This window comes from Oryctolagus cuniculus, chromosome 2 (genome assembly GCF_964237555.1).
Source record: "Oryctolagus cuniculus chromosome 2, mOryCun1.1, whole genome shotgun sequence".
In the NCBI taxonomy this organism is placed as follows: Eukaryota; Metazoa; Chordata; class Mammalia; order Lagomorpha; family Leporidae; genus Oryctolagus; species Oryctolagus cuniculus.
Genome location: NC_091433.1, coordinates 35,298,016 through 35,319,373, shown reverse-complemented (window position 1 = coordinate 35,319,373; position 21,358 = coordinate 35,298,016). Strand labels below are relative to the sequence as shown.

Here is a 21,358-nt window from a genome sequence, read left to right as displayed (position 1 = left end):
AGAGTCTTTTAGTAACCCAGCTGCAGACAGGGACTTTTAGCTAGGGCTCGTGTTAGCACTGATGCGACCAGCCACTGGCTGCAGCTGCCGCCATACCTGGGGGTGGAGGGGTGGGGCAGCACTGATCTGGGCACCCTGCCTTCTAGAACACTGACCTGTCATCTTCGCTAGGGGAGAAGGGCTGTCATTTCTCACCTATTCACACCTTTACTAATGTTGTTTAAGAAAGGTTTAGGAATTTTCAAGGTTAGGTAGAAATGTCAAATCCAGATGTGTTTAAACTTCATTGATCAAAATTCACTTTAGTAGGCCTTTCAGAAACAGACAGAAATTCATCTCACTCCTCTCAGTTAAATGAAAAAAAAAATCTTACCTTAACATGCCTAATCCAGTTGGCTCATCTTTTAAAGCAATTTATAATCTTCACTAAGACCTTCAAAGATCAAAACCTCTTTAGGCTGGAACCTTCTTACAATCCACCAAGGAGCTGGCAGATCGTGGGAGAGAACGGAGGTCCCTTCCCCCAACTTTTGCTTTCTGTACCTGCTCAAGGGCAGAACTATGGCTCAGGCCATGGTGGGTACCTGTAGCAGCACCAGGTCTCCTGCTCGGAGGCCAAGAAGAAAATGGAACCAGGGTCTGGGATTTGGTTATCTCATTTACCTTCAGAACTGCCTTCCTGGGGCCCTCTCTCCATCCCACAGCGAAGGGCAGACTGTTCCTGCCCCAGGGACCAAAAGCTACTTGTTTTGGCCGGCGCTGTGGCTCACTTGGCTAATCCTCCACCTGCGGCACCGGCACCTCGAGTTCTTGTCCTGGTTGGGGCGCTGGATTCTGTCCCGGTTGCTCCTCTTCCAGTCCAGCTCTCTGCTGTGGCCCGGGAGGGCAGTGGATGATGGCCCAAGTGCTTGGGCCCCTGCACCCGCATGGGAGACCAGGAAGAAGTACCTGGCTCCTGGCTTCAGATTGGCGCAGCACTGGCCATAGCGGCCATTAGGGGAGTGAACCAACGGAAGGAAGACCTTTCTCTCTGTCTCTCTCTCACTGTCTATAACTCTCTTTCACTAACTCTGCCTGGCAAAAAAAAAAAAAAAACAAAAGCTACTTCTTTCAATAAAAAGAGAAACTTCTGCTTGCCCTTTCACATACCAGGAAGTACAATTTTTTTTCCCAAGATATATTCTTTTAAAGAAATATCAACCAACTGGCCAAAAGAGAAGGAAAGAAAAGCTGTGAGTCATAGCTTGCCATTTTTTAAAAAAAGGAACTGAGAAAGTTGAGAATTGACAATAGCAGGGAGCCAACGGGCTGAGTCACCATGCAGAAAATGCTCCCTCGTTCATGGTGGAACTTGGCCTTCCTGGTGAAGAAACGTGCGTCTGGGGTGGGATGGGGTGGGGTGGGGTGGGGTGGGGTAGGGGGCGTGGAGACGCCCAGCTTCCAGACTATCAGGGTGGCTTGGAGTAAATCTCTGCTTTCCTCACCCCCCAATGTGTGCCCTGGGCGGCTGGGATAAGCGCCCCTGGCTGCAGAGCCCAGGAGTCCCTCTGGGCAGGAGTTGGGCTTTTGAGGGCTGGGATCCAATCAAGGGCAGCCTGTACAGTTGCTCTGGGCCAAGGCTAAGGTAAGGGGGATGCAGTGTGAGATGGCCTGTGGCTCTCTCAAGGAGCAGACTCCTTGGGTGGAGAGGGTGTTGGGGGGAGGGGCCTGTGCAGGTGAAATGGAATCTCTGGAAGCTGTTCTTGGGGCTGGCCAGCAGGTGGAAATGCCTTCATCTGCCTGTGTGCCTCTGACCTACATTCTCCTTAAAGGGTACATCATTTATTGATTAGGTTATATTTTTTAAATGTGTCAATTATTAATAAACATGGCCTGTGCCAGTTTTTTCCTTCAAAGATTTTTGGAAATGAGAGACAGAGGTGGGGGAGGGGTGAGGATGGGAAATAAATAAAAAATATTATAAATTTCTGTCTTCAAAAAATGAACTCTTGGGGTTGTGGCATAGTGGGTAAAGCTGCTACCTGTGACACTAGCATCCCATATGGGTGCCAGTTTGAGTCCCAGCTGCTCCACTTCTGATCCAACTCCCTGCCAGTGGTCTGGGAAAGCAGTGGAAGATAGTCCAAGTACTTGGGCACTGGCCAACCCCATGGGAGACCCAGAAGAAGCTCTTGGCTCCTGGCTTCAGCCTGGCCCAGCCCTGGCCTTTACGGCCATTTTGGGGGAGCGAATCAGTGGCTAGAAGACCTTTCTCTGTCTTTCCCTCTCTCTGTAACTCTGCCTTTCAAGTCAATCAATCAATATTTTAAAAAAGTGAACCCATGGGTCAGCATTGTGGTGCAGCAGGTTAAGCTGGTGTCTATAATTCCTGTATCCCTTATGGCTCTAGTTCTCGTCCCAGCTGCTCTACTTCTGATTTACCTCCCGGCTAAAGCACGTGGGAAGGCAGCATAAGATGACCCAAGTCCTTGGGCCCCTGCCTCCACGTGGAAGACCAGGATGGAGTTCTTGGCTCCTGGCTTCAGTCTGGCCCAGCCTGGCGGTGGTGTCTATCTGGGGAGTGAAATCAGCAGATGGAAGATCTCTTCATCTTTATTTTTCTCCTTCTCTGTAACTCAGCCTTTCAAATAAATAAATAAATCTTTTTAAAAAATGAACTCCTGATATCAGTTTTTCATGTTGAACTCCCATGGTTTCACATAGGTTACATCTACTTCAAGCAAAAACCTCAGCACTTTGTGTATTTACAAATCTTTGGAAAAGAGACACCTTTTACTCATTTTGGTCCATGCTGCTGCTTTTTGTTAAGGGAGGCGAGAAGGCAGCCCCCATCTCCTCCTCTTTCAGAAAATCATGAACTCTCCCTGTGGGTAAGGTGTTCTGCAAGCACAGGCAAAATTCAAAAGCTCTTTAATGCTGAGTCCTTTCTTTCACTTTTCAGGGTTTCCCAGAGATCCATTTTAGGCAGATTGCACGGCGGCTTTGCATTGATGAAGAATAAATCCATTCTATCAAAATGTTTTTGCTTGCCAAATCAAAGTAGTGTTTTGCCTATCAATCTTATGTAATCATATTGCCACTGCAGATTTTAAAAGTAATAACCAGGGCTCAGTTTTACAGACTACTTAGCTCTGCACAGTCAATCAAGCTGGGATTGAACTTGGTTCTGAGGCATGAACATTCTCTATGGCAGGCCACTAACCAATCCAGATAGCATTTCAGAAATTTGGCCTTGGAGTCTGACTGCTTAAGGCTAAGAGTCCAGACTAAGCTAAGCACAGTGGATAATTGTTTAATGTTTTGGCTCATCTCACTGTCTTTGGTGTGTGCTACGCCCTTAGTTAAAGGCCTCATGCTGTGACTTGAAACCATGGCTCAGGCTAGGAGGACAGGCAGGAAGAGTGCTGGTGTCCACTCTTCTAAAAGCCCAGCCTCCCATGAGGCCACAAAACGCCTCTCCCAGAGCTTAGCAGGCTACTGATGTTGGGACTGGATATTAGTCATCTTTCTGAAAAAGACCAGTTACTCAAACCCAAGAAGGCTAGTATTCTGCAAAGCAAATGTCTGCGTAGTGTACCAGTTCCAGAATGTACTGCACAGTGGACTGCCAGTTTTGAAAAGGGAGTTATTGGGGTCCCAAATGGAAGGGAGTGAATTCCTCCGAAATGTGGCTGTGAGGTGTGGGATGGATGTGGGATGGATCTCCAAGAGGAAAGTAAAGCCACTAGCAGGGAAGGTAGCCCAAGTCGTGTTTTACACCCTTGACCCTCTGCTATGCCACGGAACTTGAACAAAACTCCAATGTTTTGGTCTCAAGCATCCCACAGTTTATGTGACTCCAACCTGGGAGGAACTTGGGCTTCTGAAGTTATAATTAGTGGCTTAGGATTTATTTTCTTAGTTTGAAAAAATGTGAATGGGGAATGACGACTTCATTGTTTACTCTAGACCATAGAATATCAAGAATTGAATGCAAAATTCAGACTATGCTTTTAATAATCCCGTGGTTCAGAAGGGGCACCAAGTGTCTACACCCTAATGAGAAGGACTTTAACATGCCCAGTCTATGTAAAGCAAATGCTAAGTTTTAAGCAGCAGCTGCACATTAGAATCATGCTTAAGTTGCCTTTTCATTCATCCATCCTGCACGGAACATATGTTCTGCATTCCAACTATAAGTGCTCCGCTGCACAAGTCAGTTAACCATTCAGTTCACTGTTGCATCAGTTGCATTTCAATTAGTGGTAAGTACTGGAAGCATGCAGTTTAGGCTAGTAATTAATAGAATCCTACAAACACAAAACAACTTACTCTGCGTCATCAGACACAGGAGTTCTCGGACCGTATCTATAAGACCAAATACAAAGTTAGAAGACCAGCAAGGCAGAAAGTCAACAGCGTAACCACACTGGAAATAAAAACTGCTGGTGAAATACATTTATGCCAAACCTTTTTGCTCATAATACTGGAAGAGAAATGTCAGTTAGCAATATTCATTAGTGGTGCTGCAAATCAAAGAAAAGTCTAGATATTTCTAAAGAATGTAAAATTTATATTAAGACCCAGAAAAGAAATGAAAATGATCCCCCATGCTGCACACAAAAATAGAATCTGTTCAATATAACAAAGAGGCTTAGGTGCAACCCACAATGTTTAGAGAAGGCAGCTTAAAGAAAAACATGTATTACGGTCATTCACAAACAGTTAAAACACTCACGCCTCTGTGCTCAGCAGTAATGGGCTATAATGTATACTCAACATACAAGTACACCCTGACCGCCCCTGCCCCTGCCCCTGATGTGTTAATGCATCTGCACAGCTGACATCAAAGTTTCCGCAGTTTTCCGGAAGCAAGCTAGAACTCCAACCAGAACTCCAATCAGTGCCTTCTGCTGGCGTTTGACAAAAACCACAATTCCTAGAAAGCCAGTAGCTTTAATCAAAACCACACATGGATGATAATCCATAACTTGCAAAACCCAAGTTTTCCCCAATCTTTATACTCTTCCGAGGATTTAAGTAAACTTATACTCTCTGCGATAGTCACTCTAATTCTAAATGTATCAGATAAAGCAAAGCAAACAGTAAGTTAGACAAAAAGTTAGAATATTATAATGGCATATGTTAAGCAAACTTTTTTTTAAAAAAGCAGTTACACAAGTAATTGTTTTTTTCAGCCAAGCTGAATTTTAAGGACTGTTCTTACCTTGACCCTGAAAGGCTGCTCATTTCTGCATTCGGATGTGGACAGAGAGCTATTTCAGTAAAGAAAATACACCTTGCTTCCTGTCTCCAATAAATTACATTTTGGGGTTGTCAGCAAAATTATCTGGTCCTATGCTCGCTTTCATAGCACTTCAGAGGAAAAAGTGAACTCCTATAGATCTCTTGCCACAACCTTACAGAAAACACCTGGGACGCATGGCTGCACGCACTCAGAGCCACTCCTCTCCCGGGCTTTTATCGTCCCAGAACAGTCTGCACGCACAGATCATCATTCCTCTGGAGCAAGGGCAACCACACCAGTAGAAAACCCCAAATCTCTGTGGAAATGGCCAAAAGCAAGACAGGGAAGGGTTTGTAAATGTTTTTCTTTTGGAAGTAAGACTTCTCATCTGTTTCTCCAGGGAATAATTCCAGAAAGTGCGAAAGTTTAACTTAATATCCTCAGTTTTCCAAAAAGCACCACTACAGCGAAGTAGACCATGAGTGGATTCTTCTACATCGAGAGTGTGTGCATAGACAATATTAATTCTGAAGACTGGATGAATGTTTCCCAGTTAATAAACAGACCTGTTGGAATAGAATTACTCAAATACAGGGCTTTCTAAATTATCTATGAAGAGAGCACAGAAGTTCTTAATGGGCAGATAAGAAATAATCAATTAATAGCTTTTATGTGTTTTGTGCTTCTACTAAATACTTTTATTAATATTTTATTGAAGTGCACACACTACACACACCCCTGGGTGAATTTAACACACCCAGAGATCAGTGTTGTGCTTTGTACTATATAAACAAACTCGTGTAGGATGCACTCCTGGGTGTGGCTTCTTTAGCACAGGGTTTTTCTGTGAGTCTCAGCTGTGTTGTTGCATGTAGGATAGATCTGACTCTACACCGTTTCTGCACATGATAATTCACAGCATTTCACAGACGTCTCTGTCAACAAATGGAGATTTACAGTAAACTCTAAGCTTCATGGAACAGGGAAGGACTTTTCTGTTTGGTTTCCTGAACAGTGACCAGGCTAGGCTCTCAATAAGAATTTATGGAGTATCTATTGGAGACTTTGGAAAACGAAAAGAATTGCAGTCTCTGAAGATAACCGGCATTTATCCTTCTTTTTAATGCACTTGTAGACTTAAGGAATTTCCCATTCAGTTAATTTATTAGCTTTCAAGGAGCATCAACTTAAGCAGAATTGCCTTTGCTGGTAAGGGAAGATAATTAGAGCTTAGGCTTCAAGTGGCTTTCTTTTACAGTTGTCCTACAAGAAATCAAAAAATAAAGCTAAATCGTGGAAAAATTGGAGATTTTTAAAATGGAAAGTCAGTGAGTTAACATGCTACTGGATGCAAAATTGGCCAGAGAAATTACAGGAAGCAAAAGCATCCTACCCAAAAAACCAATATAGTTTAATTTTAAGGGTAGGGGTATTTAGAAAGATAAAGGGAATGCCGTATACATCTATTGACTGCATTTATATGACTTCCAGCACTAGTAAAGCATTTCAGAGTCAATAATCAGCTGGTGATGTATTTCTGTATTGTGAACTAGTGTTAGCTTCCATTGGAAGTGAGAGGGGGAAAATGGTTCTACTGCTCATCTGATTATCCCCTAGCACTCAGCACAGTGTTTTACACACAGTAATTATTCAGTAAATATTTGTTGAAAGGAAATATGAACTCCCAAGGTGTATACTAGCTCAATCACACAATTAGGTCACAGAGTAACCTGACTATACTTCCTTCTGATCCCATTACCCATCCTGGTTTGAATACAGAGTGGATTCTTTCTGAATCACAAGCACAGCGACAGACAGAAGCAACAGGAAATCCATCAGGCTTCCACAGTGTCCTCTGTGAACTTGTGTAGGCAATGGACGGAGCTGACTTTGAGCCTTGGCTCTGTAGTTACCAGCTGTGTGTATGTGGGCCTTGGCTTCCTAACTGCAAATGCAGATGGGAATTCTTAACTCTCAAAGGAGGTAAGGAATCAAGAAGCAGGAAAGCGCCCAGGTCACGTTCAGTAGGAAGCCTGTAGGCCTCCCTTCCTCCTTTCCTTTCATTCTAACCTGCTCTCTAGCGTCACTGCGACCCAGGGCCAGGCTCCAGGCCGGGGCACCCGCCATGTGAGCAGCTATGGAGGACCAGGTTGATGGCTCACCCGCCGGGAACCCTGTGTGGCCCACTCACCTCACTTTATGTTAGGCTTCCTGTGTGTGGGATGGAGCTAACATCCATGGAACTTACCCATGGACTCCCAGGAGAGGGTGAGCGAGAGGAGCAGACGCACTTTGAAAACGCTACACAGCGCTCCATGGCTGCAAAGCACAAATACCGTCCCTGCTTCCTGAAAATTGTGTTGTAGTAAAGGCTCTACCCAATGTTGCTATTATCCACAAGAATGTAAAACAGGCTAAATCCAGGCGATAGAGATGGACAGGATATCGACATGAACTGGGATCACATGTGTTCTCCCTTCTTGCTACTCTGTCCCACTGACATCTAAATCCTTTGACAGCACAACTCCAACATTTCCTATTTTCTAGAGAACTTACAACTATGAAAAACACTCCTCACTCCTTTGCTGTGCATTGATCAGGCAGATCACGCTTGTAACAAACATACACCACTCCTATTAAATGGCAATGGAGGCTTCAGCATTGCCTTATTCTACAGCATAAACCCCTACTCTTCATCTGAAATCGAGGCAGAGCAGGGAAAAAGACAGAAAGCCTATCTCTGGAAGGCAGTGAGGGTTTGCTAATGTTGAACAACTGATTACAAATTTTCTAAGTAATTTTCATCCTCTTTGGACCTGGAATCAGAGTGAGATCAAGTAGGTCAAGAATAAGTTCAACCCCTTTGCTCAAAGGTTCCTATGGGAACCAGGAAAGGACAAAAGAATTTCCATTTGTTCTGACCACAAGGATGAGAGTGGGAAAATACATAACAGGTAAATTCACCACTAAACTATGCTTTTAGCCCCTGCCTACATGCAAAGAAGAAGAAAAAAAAAATCTTGGTCAGGCCGATTTTAGTCATTCCGTTGCTGCTGGCACTAGCAGGTAAGTGTCTCTGATGCACCAAGATGCATTAACAATACACTCAGAGCATATTCCAAGGCGCAGCCTGGGGAAATAAAGTCACAAGGGCACAGGCCACCTGACCTCCGATCCTTCGCGGGTGGATCCTCAGCGGATTCCTCGACCTCCTGTTGCTTTGCAAATGGAACCGGAAGGCACTGGTTTGGGCTGGATCCAGGGTGACTCAGGGACTCCCCAGTTGTCCTGGCCATTGTGTCATCTTTCTGTGACTCAGAGAGCTTTCCTTGGCCTTTCGGTCCACTGGCACTCCAGGCAGGCGCTGCTGACTCCTCCGCCTTCTCTTCGGCCCCTGCCGGCTCCCGCTCAGAGGCCAGAGGACAGGCTCTAGAGCAACGTTCAGCCCAGCCGGTCAAAGGCCGCTTAGCACTAATGCTATTTTCAGTAGCGTCACTCACTGGCATTCATCCAAGACAGAAGAAGGCAACAGCCACGGAGGCAGCAGCACGCAGCAGCAGAGTAGTAGGCGACCCCCTTTTTAATACGGAGACCCTCTGCCATGCAGCTGGCACTCACACGGGAATGGTTCCCTTCCTGGTTTTCATGATTCCTGCAAATGAAACCTGGCCAGTCCCCAGCCACATGCACAGGCCACAGTCTCTCCCTAGAGCGGCACTAGAAGCAGGGCTCAGATCTTGCCATGGGGACATTGCTGTGAGCGACTCTCCTCCCCACGGCGACAGTCACCGGGCGAGCGCACACGGTGCCCTTCAGCTGCTGTTGGGAACACACCGGCCACACGCAGCAGAGGCAGCACAGCACGGAAGGCAGGCAGGAGCTCACAGGGGCTGGCTGCTCTCCGCCGGGCATTCTGCCTCGGGCAACATCGCAGATGCTCTTGGAGCAACTCCTTCATTTTCTTCTTTGCCACCCTGTGGCGCCGGTTTGGATGTAACTAAAGCCAGAGAGGATCGCTTTACTGCTAGGAAACAGCCTTCCCGGAGGCCTTGACCCCACCTGTGACCCTTCACCTCTCAGCCAGGCAGGAACGCTGCTCCTCACCTTCCTCCGTGTTCCCGGGGCACTCGCCCACACTGCTGGCCCACTCTTCCTGAGACTCCGGCACAGGAGCCAGCCTCGAGTCCCTTTGGCAATAGTCATCTAGGCCAGAATTCACTATTCTGTGGATCAAGTGGCATGGGTGGCAAGGGAGAAGAGGAGAAAGGGTTATGAAAGGAGGCTTCCTGGGGCGCTGAGACGGAAGATCCAGGGGGCTCAGCTGCTCTCACCCCAAGGCCAGCTAGGGAGGCTGCAGTGTGCAGCAAGGGCCTGAGTGAGTGGAGGAAGGTGGCCCGAGTCCGCTGAGTTTCTTTATATGCATAGCTGTCACCTCCCCCAAAGTCTGGAACCAGCCTGAATGGGGATTCTCCTATGGAAACTCCTGACTTACAGAAACTCCCCAAAGAGCAGCCTTCTCCACTCAATACTTTTGAAATATCAGAGTCCTTTACATTTTTTCTGGATCTACTGATAGTTGCAAAGTTTGGACTCAGGATACCATTATTTTTTTTCCTCTTTCTGTGGCGCAGGGCAGAGCAAGGTTACAGAGAAATCCACTTTTTATCAATAGATCTTTAGGAGAAACATTAAAGACCCCATTAAAACATTTCGCCTATGGAGTTCCTTCAGTGTGTTCAACTAACAAAGCAGAGCTTGGGGCCACCGAGGGGAAAGGGTCCTATGCTGAGGTTGCTGGTGTTCCCAGGCACCCATTCTGGTGCAACAAAATCAAGATGCCTGCCCCCATTTGCACTTCACACACCTGCTGCCCCCAGGTGGTCCCTGCAAAGAGTCAACTGTGTCACCTCTAGGGCTGTGTTTAGGGTGCAGACCCTTAGCAAGAGGCTGCAGCTCTCACACGGCTCTCCCTGCATGTGGGTGCTGAAAGATACCTGCAGTCATCCTGCCGAGTGAGCACTGGGTCTTCCTTTAGGCCAGGGCTGGCGGCTGAGGCAGGGGATGCAGGGTGTGCTGGCAGCCTGCTGCTGTGGCCGGCGACTCCTACCTCCTCCCGGGGCCCCGCCTTGCCAATGCTGAGCCGCTTCCACTTCTGCTGGTCTATCTCTGTCACCGGCCCGAAGTGCACAAATTTTTGCCTCGGGCCGGAAGCTTTCTTATAGGCCCTGGCTTTGCGGCTGGCAAAGTCATCGCGGATGGCAGTTTCTGCTTTAATTTCTGGTAGAGGCTCGGGGGCACAGATTTGCTGAGAATCTCCGTCCCTATCAGAACCAGAAATAAGTTCCAGAGATTTCTAAGGCAAGTATGAATCAAGAAGAGGGTTTTAAATAATCTTAGATAAAAAAAAAAATCCTAGATATTTCTACGGCTAGAGCAGCATTGCTTTTCCCTTGACCAATCAAATGAAGAAACGATCATTATCTCACCCAGGTAAATAGTGCTTGGAGTTTCTTTTGCATTCAAAGTATTAACTCTAATATCATGAGTGGGGGCACAGGAAAATCTTAGGTACAGTGGGCTAATGAAAATTATTGAAAAATTCAGCTGGTGAAAGAGGATGTTTTTGGTCCATGTGGCTTGTAACTTTGAGTATTAATAAATTTCATTTCACACAGAACTTGCTGGTTTCCTCTGTATTCAGAGGCACTCCGTCTAGCCATCCAAATACAAAATGGTCAAGGATAAGCACCTGATTCCTGCAGAGCTAAACCGTACGACCGACTGGGGCAAACATGACACACCTCGTCTTTCCTGACACTTGCAGTCTCTCCCACGTCTTCAAGTCAGCTTCTGTTATCTTGGAAGGTATGATGAAGCTTGGGGCCTCGCGGTGAGGGCCGAGGCAGCCCTGAATTCTCCGCTGGGCCAGGTCGTCCTTGTAAAGATCTGGCACCTTCTTCCCTCCCTCTTCCACTGGTTCACTCTCCTGGGCCCTCGTAATACAGGTCGCTACTGACTTCAGCTCTTCTGCTTTGCCCTGGTTTCTGTCATTTGGATCCAAGCCCCACGCCATCGGAAAGTCGGGGTTCAAGGAAGGGGAGCAGACAAACAGAATGTCAAGCCCGGAAACTCAGAGGCCGAGGACAGAACACAATGCTAGAAACGCCATTCTCTCTCGCAAAAAATACGGACCCATTGGGAGCTCTGAGGACTTCGATCTACGCTGCTCTTTTAACACTAGAAGGAGACAGAGCTTGTCTAGCAAATCACGGGCTCTACTTTAGGAAGAGAAGCCAGGACTCGCTGAAAAGACCAGGAAGATCCACCATGAGATTCTGCTTTGCCAGTGACGATGCCCGATTCCCACACTGCAATGCATTCACGTTTTCTGATTCAATCCCTTAGTCCTCTTGGAATGTTTTTTACTGCACCAGTAAAATGTTAGTAAGGAGCTCTGTGTGATCCAAATTCTAGGATTAGTTTGGAGATAGCAGGAACCATGTTACTATATTAAACATCTCAACCATAAACCCACAACTGCCAGAAAGTGCATTTAAATTGATTCTGGACAGAAAGATTCAATGTGTCAAAAACTCAGTCTCAGCTTTGCAGTATTGGCTGGGTTTGCCTAACGTAAACTTGAAGAACAGAGACTGTGTCTCCTTTATTTGGATTTCCAGAGTCAGTGCCCTGTTCTTCACCACTGATATTTTCAATTGTTCCTCTAAGAAGTGAACATTAGCTGGCTCATGTTGACAGTGTTGTAATGTAATATAAACCAAAGCTGTGGCATCTATATGCATAAACATTCAGGCATACTAAAAGAAGTATGCTTCTTTGGATACAAAAAAAGTCTCAGAAATATATATAAATATGACCTACTGATTTTTTTAAAAAATATATCACCCAGAGCAGGTGTTGCAGCACAGTGGGTTAAGCCACTGCTTGGGACTCCTGCATCCCATATTGGAGTGCCGGTTCAAGTCCCGGCTACTCCATGCTTCCAATCCAGCTTCTGGTTAAGACAGCAGATGATAACCCAAGTACTTGGGTTCCTGTCACCCACATAGGAGACCTGGATGGAGTTCCTGGCTCCTGAATTCAGCCTGGACCAATCCTGGCTCTTAATTGCATTTGGGGAATAAACCAGCAAATAGAAATTTTTTCTGTCACTCTGCCTTTCAAAAAAAATAATTAAGTAAATCTTAAAAGTCTATCTATCTATCATCTATCTATCTATCTATCTATTAATCATCTATCTCCCAATCCTGAAAAGCAGGAGGTATTCATTTGTTGCCTGGATGACATGGTGTATTTTTAGAGCCTATTCAAACAGCAAAGCCACAAAATTTCCTATTTACTTTTAGTTTGGGGAAAGGGATCAAGAAAGTGTATAGCAAAAAGCTGTAAGGAATCTCATCTTTTTTCCTTTTGAAAATTAGTTTTTTGAAGCTCTCTAGAGAGGTCATGGACTGTTTCAGACCCATAGCTGAGACCCCAGTCAGGTCACAACAGACAAATGCACTTGGAAATATCACAAATTAAAACTGCATTGATAAGAAAAGAAAAAAGGGAGATACAAAAGCAACTCCTCTTCCTAACTCACGTTACTGATGGCATCCATATGCCTTGATGCAATTGGTTATCCAAAAGGATTTGTTGTACTTGCAACATCTGGGCTCTACCCCAAGGCCCTCCATGGATGGTTTGCTATGAGGCATAACAAGAAGAACCACAACGACTCAGAGCTCCTGAGGCCACAGGGTGTCTTGGAAAAATATGGTGCTGGTTTTCTCTGCTCTAATGTCTACCTGTTCTACCTGCAGGAATCTCTCACAGGTTTTGTATCTGGTACTTCCTTTAAATTTTTATTCATTTACTTCTTTTTTTTTCTTTTTTTGAACAGCAGAGAGAAATAGAAAAAGCTGCCATCTGCTGGTTCAGTCCCCAAATGCCTGCGATGGCTGAGTTGAAGCCAACAGTAGGAACCAGGAGCTCAATCCAGGAATGCAATTACTTGAGCTGTCCCTACTGCCTCCCAGGGTCTGCATCACCAGGAAGCTGAAATCAACCCAGGCATTCTGATACAAGACGTGGGCATCTTAACTGGCAATTTAATGGCTAGGCCAAATACCTGCCTCTGGAACTTCCTTTAAAAAATTAATAAAACCCTGAAATACCACTTACTCTACTGGGCTCAATAATTCGGCCAAAAATATTTTTAATTGTGTAAAGCACAGATAAGTTAATTCAACCAACTTTGAAATCTCCAAAAACATAACAATTTGATAACAAAGACATTAACTCTGATTTTGATATAAGGAAAAATAAACTCTGCAGGATGAAATTCACAAGTGCACATCTGAAATGATACTCTGCTGCTCTGCAGACAAAAATTACTGGCCAAATAACATTCTACTAACATTTTCTGTTCTCCAGTTGGCTCCAGCACATTCATGCTGAATATCTCTTATCCAGTTAGTCTGGGATCAGAAGTGCTTCAGATTTGAAATTTATTTCAGATTTTGTGATATTTGCATGTGCATAATGAGACTGTGCATACTTGAGAATGAGACTCAAATCTAGATATGATTCTTTTATATTTTACATATACCTACATACACAGCCTGAAAGTCATTTTATATGATGTCTTTAGTGTCCCTGTGTTTTGACTGTGACCCATTACAGGAGGTCAGGTGTGGAATTTTCCACTTGCGGCGTTATGTCAGTGCTCAAAATGTTTCAGACTTTGGAGCATTTGGGACTTCCGGTAAGCGATGTCCAACATATCTAACAGAAGGGAAGAAAATTGGGAGAAGGGAATTCCTTTGAAAATAACTTCCCTGATAGAACACCCAGAGTGGATTACATGTTTGGAGAGTTTTTTGATAGAAAATATCCATCATCATTTGTGAAGGAAAGAGCAAGCCCCGTTTCCCCCTTTCCAACATCTAAAAGCAGCTAATGGGAGAAACGCTTATAGCAAAGGAATAACTATGTTTTCTGCTACCTTTGGATGGACTAGGGCATCCTTAAATGGTGGCTATTGCTCGGCAGGCAAAGAATGGCTACATATGCCAGTCAATGACACCAGCACCCAGATGACTAACTCAGCCCTCATTTGGACATGGCCACTCTACTCTCTGCCATCTACATTTAGGCATTTAGTAAAAGTTGGATATTTTGAGTTCTACTTCAAAGTAAGCCACCACTACAAAGTACTTGCAAATGGGGTGGGAAAGAGGGGCAGGGCTGATATAAATCACCTTTACTTACGTTCTCTCTCACAGACATCTACACACACACACACACACCACACAGTGCACACCTTTTATATTCTAGGCTTTTCTTCTCTGAGTTTCCTTTGGCGGGTTTGCTGCCATCTGATGTCTCTGCCTCTTTCTTTCTATAAGGCCCATAGAGGAGCTGATTCAGTGGCACCGTTGGCTTGGGTTGGTTCATCCTTGCTCTCCTCGCAGCAAAGTCATCTTTCACAAGATCGGGCAGTCGACACGCAACTTCGTCTTCTGACTCAGAATCTTTGCCATGCTGATGGGTCAGGAAAGGGTTCTCTTTGCGAAGGATAATATCACAAATGGTGTCCTTCTCTTCTCTCAATTGCTTTTGACTGATAGAGCAAAATTAAATGTATCTCCCCACCACGTGATCAGATCAAGAACATTTTAAGTCCCCCTCTCCAGACAGACAACTATGCTGTTAGTGAAAAGTCTTCTAGGTATTGTTAGTTCAAATGGCATCTGTTGACTACTTTAGTCCAGAGTTACAGCGTAGTTAGGGTGGACTGGAAAGCCTTGATTTTCTTCCATAGAAACCAGCGATACTAAAATTCGCTTTGCTTTTCAGAGCTCCAGCCAGCATCAGAAGGACAGGATCCTAAATGGCTCTGAAAGTGACAATGCAAATTCTTCCCATCAAATTGAGAAGAAGTAGAACACTCTTTGCTGCTGTTCTTTTTTCTTTAGCATATGAGTAATGCGCCCAGCAGGTATTCAGATTTGTTTGTGACTGACAGGGCAGAACACTGAGCCACCAAGAAACTGATCTCAGGGGGAAGATGAATGCTTCTAGCTACGTGACAGCACACCCAGAATGTGCACTGGATCGCAAACTGTGACGAAGGGCTTTCTGCAGGGGTAACCTGACGCATCTGGAAGAGCTTAGGAGCACTCGCAGAGTGGACCCAAGGCATAAAAGCTCATCTTGCCCTGCACTCTGCCATCCCCCCTGACTTCCCACCTTCCAGCACTGCTTCTCCGGTATATGACAGGTGGCCAGTAAATCGTGGTGCGAAATTTTGCTGGAATGGATTTGAAATGATTACTATGGGCCATTTTCAAAGGGATCGTTTAAGGCCCCTTTGAAACTTAAGAACTTTAAATTCCTGGAGACATGGAGTTTAATAGTGGATCATCAGGCAGTAAGTCTTAGGACCTTTTCCACTTTACTTTGTTTTTGCTTTTGCTCTGAGATGGAGGAAGCCTGCAATCATTGTGCCTACGTGACATACAAACAAACCGCCACCCCTCTACTTATGTATAAGACCAGTCTTGCTTCTAGATATAATGAATTTGAAACCTTTTGTCATCATTTATTATCTTCTTAAATAATACCTTGGCTTCTACAGAAAGTTTGTCAACTTTGATCTGCTTTCTGAGAGGCTTAACAAAAAAATTCTTTATCCACAAAGGACAAACTCATCTCAGAAATGAAGACAGGAGGAATTAGCCTGGCTGACAGCAGAAGAGCAGTGGAATGCCATGTAAAAGAACACATCGATGATGACACGAAGATAGCAAATGGTTATTAAACACATACTCTGTGCTAGAATTCTTGTACCCTAACACCAACTCTGCAAGGTCAGAGTCATTATCATCCCCATTTTGGCAAGTGGAAACTGAGACATGGTTAAGACATGTACTTGGCCGGCGCCACGGCTCACTAGGCTAATCCTCTGCCTGCAACGCTGGCACCCCAGGTTCTAGTCCCAGTCAGGGTGCCGAATTCTGTCCCGGTTGCTCCTTTTCCAGTCCAGCTCTCTGCTGTGGCCCAGGAAGGCAGTAGAGGATGGCCCAAGTGCTTGGGCCCTGCACCCGCATGGGAGACCAGGAGGAAACACCTGGCTCCTGGCTTCGGATTGGCAAAACGTGCCGGCCGTAGCGGCCACTTGGGGGGTAAACCAACGTAAGGAAGACCTTTCTCTCTGTCTCTCTCTCTCTCATTAACTCTGCCTGTCCAAAAAAACAAAAACAAAAACAAAAAACCCAAAAACCAAAAACAAACAAAAAACATGTACTTGAGGTTGAAGAGCTAGGGCTTATATTAAAATTCAAGCCCACGGGGCCGGTACTGTGGTGTAGTAGATTAAGCCTTTGCCTTATGGGCCCTGGCTTGTGTCTCGAATGCTCCTCTTCTGATCCAGTTCTATTCTACTGTGCCTGGGACAGTAGTGGAAGATGGCTCAAGTACTTGGGTCCCTGCACCCACGTGGGAGACCTGGAAGAAACTCCTGGCTCCTGGCTTCGGATTGGCCCAGCACCAGCCATTAGGACATTTGCAGAGCAGAGGATAGAAAACCACTCTCTCCCTCCCTCTCACTGTATGTAACTCTGCCTCTCAAATTAAAAAAAAAAAGTCAAACCCAGGCAGTCTGGCTTCAGAGGCCCTGCCCTGTGATAGTAAAGGGACCAGTGCCCTACTCATTAAACAAGAATGATGCCAGGAACGGTTTTGAAAGTACAGCATCATACAGAAAATAACACATTATCATTACTGTAAGAACAGGAGCCAGAGAGGCGAGTTGGTTACTAAATAAGGGGCTCTTGAGAGCTGTGCTTAGAATGGAGGTGTGATTTGCATTGCTGGTTATAGACAGCAGTGATGATGGCAGAATGCTAACTAGCCATACCTTACAGTATCTGCACAATCCTGTATGGTTTACCAAGCCCTTTCAAGTTCCTACCCCAGTGTGGAGGCACACAGCCCACAGAACCTAGTATACCACTGTGGGGTCAGATTCTCAGCTTCAACCTTGCAAGTCCAAGAGCAGCACTAGTCCTGGGCTTCAATTCATGCAGAATTCTTCAGAATAAAATACATACATTTATGCAAATGGCCCTGCCAATTTTCAATGCCAAACTGAGCAGAGAGAATCTGGTACCTTATGTATCACGTGAACCCAGCCTGGCTACAAATTCCCGTCTGTTTCGTTTTAGGCTCAGTGCCCAGTATGGCAGGACTCCTTTCAAATGATCTCAATTTAGATATGTGGACTTAATAAAAGGGGGTTAAAGAAAGCTTTCCGTATCATTGGCCACTTAAAGACACACCCTGCCCACTTGAAAAATTGTCACAATGAGTGATTTTTTTTTTTTTTTTTTTTTGCTAATTGCTTGAATCTTGCAAATCCAGAGCTTCAAGACAGGCTTATAGAGGGTTTAAAATAATAATACAGATTCTGGGTTGTCACTGTTGACTATGAAATAAATGATATAGCTATGAGGGGTCTGTCAAAGTTTATGGAAAACATGTTCTTACAAAAATTATGCATGGGTTTCAAAACATTTTGGAATTGACTTATTTTTCAATGCCATCTTTCCCTGAACATTCTGGGGTGCCCTCATAAAGTGTAGGTTTGTGTTTACAGGTGTATGGCTACCAAATATACAAATGGCTTTTCTGTCTTTCCTTGAAGGACCTCCAGTGCAGTTCATTAGGAAACTGGTATATTTGATTTGATGTCCCAGTAACTACAGCTCCCTGAGCAGCTCGTACATGCCAGATGTACTAACTTTCATGACAACACTGCCAGATAGGAATAATGATGGCTACTACGCAGAGGAGAATAACAGGATCTTTAGTTCAAGTTATCTGAACTTAGAGAACTTAATGTAAATAAACATAATAGGTAGACACAGGCTATCCAGCTTCAGGTTCACGGTGAGGTTGTAACTTTTCTTTCATTTGGGTCATGTAAAGGAGAGTTGCTTCCGTAGGAAGCACGGGCTCGCTTTTTGGGAGGAACATAGCCCCAGGTGAGATGAGAAACGCCATGACCTGTGACTGACCTAGCAACCCTGACCAGCCGCATCTCAAACAAATAAGGGAGCTGGTGTTGTGGCCCAGTGGGTTAACTCCTATGATGCTGGTAGCTCTATACTGAACTCCAGTTCAAGTCCTGGTTGCTCTATTCCAATCCAGCTCCCTGCTAATGCACCTGAGAAAGCGGTTGAAGATGGTTCAAGTGCTTGGGCCCCTGCCACACACATGGGAGACCTGGATGGAGTTCCTAGCTCCTGGCTTTAGCCTAGTCCAGGTCTGGCCATTGCAGCCATTTGGGGAGTGAACAAGTAGGAGAAAGATCTCTCCCTCTCTCCTTCTCTCACTGGCACGCTACCTGTCAAAAAATAAAATAATTAAAAAAAAAAAACAAAAAACAACAACCCAAACCAGGTTAAGGTTGTCATGGTAGAAGAAATTACAGACCCACAGCAGGGCAGGAGAGAGAAAAGCTCTTGTCTCCAGGTTTCAAAGGCTTGCATATTTCAGAGTGAATGAGATCAGGAAGAGCTGCCATTGTCTTTCCCTGTCTTTCACCGGGCAACACAGAGGCAGCCAGCTCAGACCGGCAGCCTGCTGGTTCTAGTGAAAGAAACTGGGCTCTCCAGAAAAGCCGCTTAGTGTTCCTGGGAATGTCACTGGTCCCCACTCATCTCCGGGGCAGGGCAGCTGCACCCAGCACCACACGGGTCGGGTCGCGCAAGCCACGCGCCTGCCTGTCCCCAGGACCCACTGATCCGCGCAGCAGCGGTCAGGAGTCGGTTCCGGTGAGGACGGATGTGAGCGGCTCCGTGTCTGGCGCCTGCTGGACCTGCTCTTCCTCTAAACTCTCTAAAATGTCTATTGTTCCTCGGAGACTTTTTGTCCTTCTGTAATTAATTATTATGTGGTTGAGAAGATTCACAGACTAGCAGGAAATACTGAAACATATGAAAACAATTAGAAACGAAGTCCAATCACGTGAAACCTATAATTCAGTGCAAAAAAAAAAAAAGTTTACTTCTCCAATGGGAAACACTGAGTAAGAGAACGCAAATCTCCATGGCATTTTAATTCAGGGGAAGTGAATCTTGGTTCTTATTCTATCCTCTTAAAAACCGGAATCTTGGGTTTGGTTTTTTTTTTTTTTTTTTTTGGCAGAGTCTTATATTTGAGGGGGTAATTAAGTTAGCAAAATCATAAAATATGAGTAAAAGTATTTTATACACTTTTTTACTTCATTAGAAACTCTAATAAATACCAAACTCTACACATTTATTAAGAAGTTCTACTCCTTGTCCCTCGATGCTAAGTCACCTCCCAATATATTGCTTGACAGGAAGCTTGGGACTTCTGGGTTTCTAACCTTCCATAAAAATGGAATTAACAGGCATCTTTGCTGCTTTTTGTATATTGTATTAAAAATCGGCCAAGGAGGTGTTTGAGAATACTTGTACTTGGGAAATAAGCAAAAACAAAACAAAACCATCTGCAAAAGCAAAGCTTTGTTCTTTGTCTATATGTTACACCCCTCCCCCATGCCTCCCCACTCTCATTCATCCCTGCAAATACGTAACTCTCCCAGCTGAGCAATGGGCCACAAGAAGTATCCTGGGCTTCTTGCTGGGTTCAAAGATGAGATGGCCAGAATTCATCTGGATGTTAAAGAGAGCAGGCAGAGGTTAAAATGATTTGAGCGACTGCTGCATATGTCAGTGATTTATATTATCTCCAGACATCAAGAATCCTTTTCTTCTCCAGCACAGGCATTTCGTTCTACTTAAGGCACTTTCTGCCACTTAAAAGCAGGATCCTGAATGTGGATAAACTTATAATGACTTTCAACTCTGTCGAGGCTTGCAAAAAGTAAGCGACAAAGATCTCGTTATGCCAGGCTGGTGGTGTGGTATGCATGGAACCTTTATGAGTGAACCAGGAGCTGAAAACTGTGTCTGACAAATGAATTCAGGGCGTCTGGGGCAGCTGTGTTGCGTTGCTTTTCGGAGTATGCATAATTGTCTTAAATCCAATTTTAAGTCAGAAGATTAGAAGTGTGATGGCATTAACTGACTTGCAGAATTCCACTGAATTAAAACTAACATGAGTAAATAGGTAAAAATGAAACCAGAGAACAGGAAATATGGTTGAGAGAAGAAAATGACCACATCAGTATAATATACATCAACCAAAATTACATTTTTAAGTTAACCATGATTCTACATGTGTACACCACTTTGGAGTTGTCATAAAAGACAAAAAAATAAAAATTACAAAAACTAAAAAAAATTTTTTTAGTTAAAAAAATTAAAAAAAAATAAACTTCCCATTTGCTGTAGTGGCCTGGTAGCCTCATGGAGTGCCCAGTCTTTGCCCAGTTTCTCCTTTTCTGCTCCATCTCCATGATTCCTGTGTCAACTAGGTTAATGCAGCTCCCCACTCCCTTTCTTCGTGGCAGATTCAGAGATGATGGCTTGGTAAACTCTGACATCAAGACTTTACAGATATGATAAAAAATGCAGGTCTGTGTGGCAAAGATACGGAAGGGTAAAATCTTGGGTAAGTTCATACCCTTATCTTTCTGATCTACTCTGCTATGTCCTGGGCTTAAAGACAGAAGCAGGACAAGTCTGAAAAGAGGCATGTGACCTTCTCAGCACCGACCTCTGTCTCTGGTACAAACGGATGCTCATGGAATGCAGAAGAAGTAGGTGTGTGACAAGGTCCCAGAGTCAAAATGTAAGGCTTTCTAGATTACTGTTGCCCGTAAGTTTCTACAACATCACTCTTCATTCTTTCAGAAGCCCAAGAGCTGCTGCTTATAACACAAACACAACTGTAGGTTAGAACTTTCTAGAAGCCCGTACATGTTCAGGGTAGGCATGACTCTGTGGGATACCACAGACAGGGAAAAAGTATATTATTGGGTTTTTATCAACACAAAGCTACTCTAGGATTAAATCCACATAAGTTAATGTTGGGTATTTCCATTAAAGACTGAACCACAGAAACAACCACATGTGGAGTTGTGCAGAGGAATGGAAAATGTTAGTTAAGGGCAGATGTGCTGCTGTGGTC

The 21,358-nt window shown here is 44.7% G+C and overlaps 1 protein-coding gene across 22 annotated transcripts in view; it reads right to left on the bottom strand.

Annotated features, from left to right (window-relative positions):
- LIMCH1 (LIM and calponin homology domains 1) overlaps positions 1-21,358 on the bottom strand; it is a 349,220-nt gene that overhangs the window by 58,019 nt on the left and 269,843 nt on the right. For 9 of the 22 annotated variants that reach the window (XM_070068159.1, XM_017350869.3, XM_070068155.1 and 6 more), the window contains 7 exons: positions 14,556-14,855; positions 11,029-11,271; positions 10,222-10,548; positions 9,332-9,450; positions 9,113-9,224; positions 8,396-8,656; positions 4,312-4,347 (listed from right to left, as the gene is read on the bottom strand). The exons of 6 other annotated variants lie outside the window; for them this stretch is intronic. In XM_070068159.1, the coding sequence (XP_069924260.1) occupies positions 4,312-4,347; positions 8,396-8,656; positions 9,113-9,224; positions 9,332-9,450; positions 10,222-10,548; positions 11,029-11,271; positions 14,556-14,855 (1,398 nt within the window). The remainder of the gene's footprint in view (positions 1-4,311; positions 4,348-8,395; positions 8,657-9,112; positions 9,225-9,331; positions 9,451-10,221; positions 10,549-11,028; positions 11,272-14,555; positions 14,856-21,358) is intronic. 7 more of the 22 variants (XM_017350872.3, XM_017350881.3, XM_070068162.1 and 4 more) reach the window with 1 other exon arrangement.